We start from the raw sequence: 8,390 nt of genomic DNA on the forward strand, positions 1-8,390 counted from the left end.
ATAACCCTTTGCCACCGCCTTATTATTGGGCCCTGAATGACCAGAGGCAGATGTTGAGTTCCTGATAATGTGACCTTTGTGATTAGCTGTAGCAGCAGTCACATGATTATGAGTCCCTCCCCCCATCACCACCTTTCAATCATAAATAGTGACCAAGAACTATTAGTGACAGCTCAGTCAGTGTGATGGTATTGCACAGTGAATGCACTCTCAGCCCAGAACAGAGATGCATATGTGCGATACATGGATGTTAAGGCCCATCCACCTTGCTGCCACACATATGCATTAGATAGTCAGCAAGTGGTTAACATTACCGCTTTTAATATTTTTGATATTTTATATTCATAGAAATTCTTAGTCAATGTATTTTTTAACATCTGGGTCTTTGTATATCAATATAATTTATTCACATTGTATTTTATTTAATTTTCAATATTTTAGGTGGAGAATGGGGGCATATTTAGAAAAAATGTGCTTTTTTGTAATTATACTGCTCTCATATAAAGAGCATCATTGTGTTTGGTTGGCAGGGTGAAAGGTGGGAGTTTCAAAAGTACATGGCTTTTTGGGACGCACCTTTTCATCTTCCAGCATCATCTTTCTTCTTGCTCTTCGACATCTCAGAGCTGTGAAAAAAATTGTAATTAGCCACAGGTCCTATTGCGATTAATATCTGCATAGTAAAGTATCTCCAGTCAGATGTGATCTCACCTAAGCCATCCTGGAACCTATCAGGCCACTCCTGATAATAGTGACATTTTTGATGAAAGTCCTGCCGGAAATACCGAATATTGTGGGATGACATGCTGCCTTGCAGGCTGGAATTTCTACTTGTATGGCTAGGGTTGAAGGACACAAAAGTTAAAGCCAGAGATGCTAGCACAATGCACAAAGTATAGCAGAGGTAGCTCTGCTTATGGGAATATATGGGGAGGAGACACGGGAGACCAAGGGGAAACATTGCACTTTGAAGGGGGGTACAGGCAACCCCTGCCAGCACCCCTTCCACTGGGAGGACTGTTTATACCTTGCTATTGGAGGCTCTGGCCCTGTGCACACTGACGGTGTAAGCTCAAGCCCTCACAGCTGCTTTTGGGGGAAAATAAAATTATATTCTCGAGCAATATCTGAATGTTGGATGACCACAAATTACCTGTAACATCAAAATATAAGATTAAAAAAGTAATAATAGTAACATCTATGTTAATGTTCGAAAATTATTATATCAACGTTTTCAATTACTGCTTTAATCTGAGTCATAACATATTTTTATTACATTCCCAGACATTCAGAGAAAGCACAAACAACATCTGATGGAGAAGACTGAGACTCTAGTGGAGCATAGACCCCCAGGAACTAACCTGGAACCACAAAGATTCCTCATCAACGAGCGTTATGTGAACCTGATTGTAGTATCCTCTGATGAATTCAGGCAGCGTGCCCAGAATGAGCTAATACAGACTGGGGTAAAACATGAGGAATGCTTGATGGAAACACAAACTAGACTAGAACACATTTCACCCAACAGGCTGTTCCGATGGAGCTGCCAGTCACCATGTGTGCCACATGCAGTAATGGTGAGCGGAGTGCCAGGAATCGGGAAGACTACACTGATGCAGAAATTTGTCTATGACTGGGTGCTTGGAAAACACTACCAGAAATTTGCCTTTGTCTTCTTCTTCAGATTTCGGGACCTTAATAGACTGGGAGAGGTCAGCTTGGAGGAGATGATACTTCATCAATATCCACATTTGCAGAATCAGTTTGGAAAAATTATAAAACATCCAGAGAGGCTCTTGTTTATATTTGATGGCTTAGATGAAAGTATTCACCAAATGAATTTCAGATCAAGTAAACTGTCCAATCCAAAACACAGAACAAGTTTTGGTGAGATTGTGGTCAGTTTGGTGAGGCAGAGTCTTCTTATAGGTTGCTCTGTGCTGATAACCAGCCGCCCAACCAGACTGGCATCAGTTGATACTGGTGTTTTCCAGAGAATAGCTGAGATCATGGGATTTCTCCATGCAGACAGACTGACCTTCTTTAAAAATTTCTTTGGAAATGAGAAATTGTCAGAAAGGGCTTTTCATTATGTGCAGGAGAATGACATGCTGTACACTTTCTGTTATATCCCATCATACTGCTGGATCATTTGTACAGTGTTATCAATGTGTTTCAGAGCCCAACCAACAAATGCTGATCAGTTGATGACATTACCCAAAACTGTGACACAACTCTTTGTGACTTTTGTCTCCAACATTCTGGCCAATCACAGCCAGAATAAAGATGGCAGTCTCACTGCCCGGGAACTACTGACATCTATTGGGTTGATGGCAGAACATGGAGTCATGAATCACATGATTGTATTTGATGAGCGTCACCTGGAGTCATTTAGTGTGAGAAATGATGAACATCTCTTTTCATCCTTCATGATGGAATCTGGCCAGCCTCCTGATGTGGATTACACCTTCTTACATCTCACACTTCAGGAGTTTTTTGCTGCTTTAGTTCATTTTATTAACTATAATCCTAGCAGATTACAGGAAACACTTGATAAAGCTGAGTCTTACAAAGATGGCCGTGCTGAAATTTTCCTCTGTTTCATCTGCGGTCTCTCAGACTCTTCTACTAGATCCATGTTAAAGTCTCATGTAGGAGAATTGTCAACTCAGGCAGCCAGACATGTCATCACCTGGATCCAGATGAAAATAGGAAAAGAACAGAAACATGAACACAGAGAAAGCAAGAGAAAGCTTCTTAATGTATTGCACTATTTACATGAGAGCAGGAATAAGGCTCTGGTGTCACAATGTATTGGAGCAAACAAAGTTGACTTTTCTGAAGTCCCCCTCAGCCCTCTGGAATGCTCTGTGCTGGCTTTTATCCTTCAATTCTGCAGAGAGACAGAAGAAGTAAATCTAAGATCATGTAGAATTCAAAATGAAGGACTGAGGAAATTTATACCAGCTCTACACAGCATCAGAAGTTTGAGGTAAAGATTAACTATAAAAGTTCAGAAATTGCTCCAAAGAAATTGTTGATGTTTCTTGATTTCTATTATATGTGGACTCCGCAGGGTTTATTTACTAAAGTTAGTTCACTTAGAAACTGGTGCGCCTGTGCATGGTAGCCAGCTTCTAACTTCAGCTTGTTCAATTAAGCTTTAACAATAAAACCTGGAAGCTGATTGGTTTCCATGTAGAAGTGCACAAGATTCTGAGTGAACCAGCTTTAGTAAATAAACCCCTATATGTATATATGTGAATCTATTAGATCATTGTAGCGAATACACAGATGAGTAGACACAGCAGAATCAGATCTATGGGGTGTCTGTGTCAGACACAGAGCAGTGGCAGTATTGGTTTAATGTCTGTGGGGTTTCTGCTCTGACCTTGGAGAGTTACATGCACTGAATAAGACCCCGTTCCCACCTATGCAGTTTGATTTTTGTCCATTTTGCGTTTTTCTACACGTGTTTTTGCTGGGCATTTTTTCAGCTTTTTTTTTGCTGGGCAGAATAAAAATGCAAATGTGGAAAAAAACACGGCAAAAACACACTACCATGCACTTCAGCAGATTCTCCATTGAGAAGTCCCTGACCCTTTCCAAAAACGCAGGAGCTCAAAAGAGCATAGGTGTGAACATGTTCCATAGGAAATCATATTAAATGGACTGTAGTGCGTTTCTGCAAAAAGCACTAAAAACCGTGTTGGTGTGAACGGAGCCTAAATCTTCACTGTTATGTGCGACCTCAGCAGGAAACAACCCATACATTCATTGACGAGATCACTAAATGATCAACCAAGAAGATGAATTGAAATGCTTGTTTTAATTGTAATTATAGAGTAAATGCGACATACTTTTGCTGCCATTTTTGCATTTTTTACTCGCATGTTTTGCATTACGGCGATGCGTTACTTTAACTAACAATTGCACGGTCATACAACGCTGCACCCAAATTAAATGTACGTCCTTTTTTTTTCCCACAAATTGAGCTCTATTTCAGTGGTATTTGATCACCTGTGCGGTTTTTATTTTTTGCGCTATAAATAGACCAACAATTTTGAGGAAAAAAACAATATTTTTGACTTTTTGCTACTAAACATGTCCAGTAAAAAATTAAAAAAAAAAATAAAAAAATCACATTTCATGATAAATTTAGGCCAAAATGTATTCTGCTACATGTCTTTGCTAAAAAAGATCCCAATACCTGTAAATTAATTAATTTATGTGAAAGTTATAGCGTTTAATGGTGGTATAGATACTGGAATTATTTTTATTTTATTTACTAATAATGGCTGCGTTCAGAGACTGATCGGGACTGCGGTGGACATTCTGACACTGGGGGAAATGACTTGGTGTCACTGACATCCCCAGTGACAACAATGCAGTGATCAGTGCTAAAAAAAAAAGCACTGACACTGTACTAGTGGCACTGGGCAGGAAGGGGTTAACATAAGCGGTGCTCAAAGGGTTAACTGTGTGCTGGAGGTATTTTATTGGGGGCGGTGTGTTGGTGCTTCTCTTTAAGCACACTGCTCTGGATGGCTGTGCTGTGCACAGCCATCCAGAACAGTGTGCCCGAGCTGACAGGGAGGAGGACTGTTAGTAAACAAAGCAGCCCTCCTCCCCTTCGGAGATCCTCGGTAATCATGGGGCGCCGGCGGGTAATCACTACCCGGGACCCAGTGATTGACAGCCATGGCTGCGCATGGCGGCGCGGGCAGGGCACGCGCACCCCTACCCAGGAATGCAAAATCACTTAAATATACGTGATTTTGTGCACCCCTGCCACCCTGTAGCAGTATATCTGCTATAGGGCGGCGGGGAAGTGGTTAATTAAAACCCCCAAACATTATATATTTTCTGAAAGCAGATACCCTGAAGAATAAAATGGCAGTTCTAGTTTTTATGTTGCACAATATTTGTGCAATAGTTTATCAAGTTTAAATTATCAGTAAAAAAATACTCTAAAGATGAGGTTCTGTTGCATCAGTGGATACCCAACATATCAAGCTTTAAAATTGTGTGCACTCACAAAATGAAGATGAACTTTAGTACACTATACAGTGAGGAAAATAATTATTTGATTGTCTGGCACCAACAACCATGCCACATTCAAAGTCACTTAAATCCCCCTTTTTCCCCATTCTGATGCTCAGTTTGAACTTTAGCATGTCGTCTTCACCACATCTACATGCCTAAATTCATTGAGCTGCTGCCATTTGATTGGCTGATAAGCAATTTGTGTTACCAAGCAATTGAACTGGTGTACCTACCAAAGTGTCTGGTGAGTGTACATAACCCTTTCTCCATGTTTCAAAGAGTGAGGGGAAAAAAAATCAACGTTAAAAAAGAAAATGAGAAACAAATCTCCCAAAATATTGCTGCTACTTTAACCCCTCTTTAAACAAATGTCATAAAGTAATCAAAAATATAGTGCTCAAAACACTAGCAGTGATGTGAAAAACATAAACAAAAAATAAATGTGTGTGTGTGTAAAAAAATAAAAATTATTATATTATATATACTGTATATAATCTACTGTGCTCAAAGTGATAATGTTTTTTTTTTTTTTATTCCATAAAGTTTATTAGGGAAATACAAAAACATAACATACCATTGGTACAAGAAAGTAGAAGAGGAGTAGAAGAGGAGGGGAAGGGGAGGGCAGGCCAAAAAAAAAAAGGCAGATAACATGAGTTATACACAAAGAAAGGTGACCATAAGTAGTTTGCATAGACAATCATTTCAGGTCATACAGAATATTAATAGGATTGGTTGTGGGCGGTTAAGAAGTAACAAACAAACAGGTAGGCGTATAATACTTGAGCAACATAATAAGGCTTCTGAAAGTTTCTGAACCAATAAATTCAGGCATTTATTACTCAATGTGTCCAATGAGGAGGGCAAGTGCAAAAAAAAAAAAAAGTCACTGGACATATTATGGGGTAGAAGAGGGTGCTGCGGTGTGGGGTGCGGGCTCTGGTTACCCCTGTGCAAGAGGAGAGCTTAAGAAAAAAAACAGACACGTATGGTGCTGCTTCTGTATGAGTGTGAGTGTACGACACCTGAGGGCAATGTGAGAGGTGAAAGGGAAGGAGGAGAAGGGGGAAAGAAAGGGAGGAAGAGGAGGGAGAGAAGAAAGAAAAATAAAAAAAAACACAAAAAACATTTCCTTCCCCTTCTCTCTCTCTCTCTCTCTTTCCTCGGCCATTGTGAGCTTAACCTAAGCGGGGGAAAGTGTCGGACAGTCGGGTGTATTGGGCTAGAAGATATCACTCTTCAACCAACAAAGAAGGGGGGAGAAGGATATCAGGATGTCCCAAAATGAAGAAGTGATGGGAAGGGATACGGTTTGGAAGTGTTTGGCACAGGATCAGGTGGATTGGCCCATATGGGAACGAAATTCAGATGTTGTTTGGAAGTGAATCCAACAAGCCCAAGTATGGGAGAATTTGGTTGGGGTATCTTGTGATGAGGCAATCAGTTCTTCCATCTCCGACATTTTTCCCAGGCGTATGAGCCAATCTTGTATGGAAGGAGGGCGGGTGGAACCCCATAGTACTGGTAGGCAAAGTTTAGCCGCGTTGATCATGTGCATGGCCAGGAATTTAAAATAAAGGCGTCTGGGGAGAGAGGAATGATGAAGGAGATATTGGGCTGGAGAAAAGTCAAGGGGTAATGTGGATACAGATACGGTAATACGATGAACGTCTTGCCAGAAGGGCTGAATAATTGGGCAAGACCACTAGATATGGAGAAGTGACCCATCGAATGTCCCACATCTCCAACATTTGTTAGGCAGGGAGGGATTCTAGCGATGAATTCTAGAAGGGGTGCGATACCAACGAGAAATCAGTTTGTAACCATTTTCTTGCATGGAAACATTGAGCGAACATTTGTGGGAGTAAGTAAATATGAGATCCCAGTCTGAAGAAGAGAAATCTATTTCCAGGTCTCTGCCCCATGATCGGCATGAAGGAAGGGAGTCACGAATCCCACCGCCAACTAAGAGGAGGTACACTACTGAAATCAGATGCCTCTGGGGTTCAGTTTTAGAACAAATGGATTCAAAGAGGGTGGACCCATTTTTGACGGTTTTCAGGAGTTTAGAGAAAATGCCTAATTTGGAGGTAGGCCCAAAAGGGGAAAGTGCGATCTATCATGCTACCCGCCAACGATGGGTATGGTTTCAAACTGCCATTGTGGAAAAAATGTTCAACTTTTATCTGGCTATGAGGCCAATGTTTGGACAGAAAGGCCTCATGCATTCCTGGAGGGAAGTCAGGGTTTAAGCGAAGAGAAGTTAGGGGGTTAGGAGCGTTTGAAATGGAGGCGGACTTGCAAGCCAAACGGAAGAATTTCAAGGTAGGTACTATCAATGGGTGTGTGAGGAGGGCCGGAGGTGTATGCTTCACCCAAAGCCAGGGGATCGACGCTAAAGGGGAGGGTGAAAAAGAATTCTCTAAATCGACCCAGGCTTTGGTAAAAGAGTGAACATGCCAGTCAATAATTCGAGAGAGGTGACAGGCCCAATAATAGCGTTGTAAGTCAGGGAGCCCTATTCCTCCCTTAAGTTTAGGAAGGACCAATTGGGAATAAGAAATGCGCGGACGCTTATGGTTCCAGAGGAACAAAGAGCACATTCTCCTGCAGGAGGTAAAAAAAGTGGGTGGTAGTTGAATAGGCAGGATTTGAAAAAGATAGAGGAGGCGAGGAAGTACGTTCATTTTGAGTATCGCGGCCCTCCCGAACCAAGAAAAACAGGGGCGGTGCCACTTATCGAGATCCTCCTGTATGGAACGGGGGGCAGGGATGAAGTTTTTGGCATATGGGTCATTTAGACTACGAGTGAGCTGTATGCCGAGATAAGAGAGGGCTTTCTCTTCCCAACGAAACGAGAATTGAGACTGGCAAAAAGATACCATATCAGAAGAGAGAGTGATATTAAGGGCATAAGACTTTGAGTAATTGATTTTGAGGTTGGACAGGAATTGGAAGAATGAGAAATCTTTCAGCAAGTTGGGCAGGGTGGTTCTGGGATCCGTAAGAAACAAAAGGATGTCATCCGCATAAGCAGCAAGTTTATATTCTTTAGCTGCAGCTGTAATGCCTTTGATATCGGGGTTTGAGTGAATTTTGTGCAGCAGAGGTTCTAAAGATATTACAAAAAGGAGCGGGGAGAGAGGGCATCCCTGACACGTCCCATTCCCTAGAGGGAAGGGGTTCGACAAGTGGCCATTCACACGCACTCGAGCCGTTGGACCAGAGTAGAGGGCCATAATGAAATTGAGCATGTGTTCACGCAAACCGATCGCCTGCAAGGAAGAAGATTTTAAATAATCCCAAGCCACCCTATCGAAAGCCTTCTTTGCATCCAAAGAAAG

At 41.6% G+C, this 8,390-nt stretch overlaps 1 protein-coding gene across 1 annotated transcript in view; it reads left to right on the forward strand.

Moving 5' to 3' along the window:
• The window catches only part of LOC149449398 (NACHT, LRR and PYD domains-containing protein 3-like), a gene marked incomplete at its 5' end in the record, with an annotated part of 75,203 nt that extends 72,207 nt beyond the window's left edge, over positions 1-2,996 (forward strand). The window contains one exon of the mRNA XM_089693291.1: positions 1,285-2,996. Within this exon, the coding sequence (XP_089549417.1) occupies positions 1,285-2,996 (1,712 nt within the window). The remainder of the gene's footprint in view (positions 1-1,284) is intronic.
• Positions 2,997-8,390: the final 5,394 nt, after the last annotated feature.

This window comes from Staurois parvus, unplaced genomic scaffold (assembly GCF_062004578.1).
Source record: "Staurois parvus isolate SC_StPar_1 unplaced genomic scaffold, SC_StPar_1.0 ptg000620l, whole genome shotgun sequence".
Classification (NCBI taxonomy): Eukaryota; Metazoa; Chordata; class Amphibia; order Anura; family Ranidae; genus Staurois; species Staurois parvus.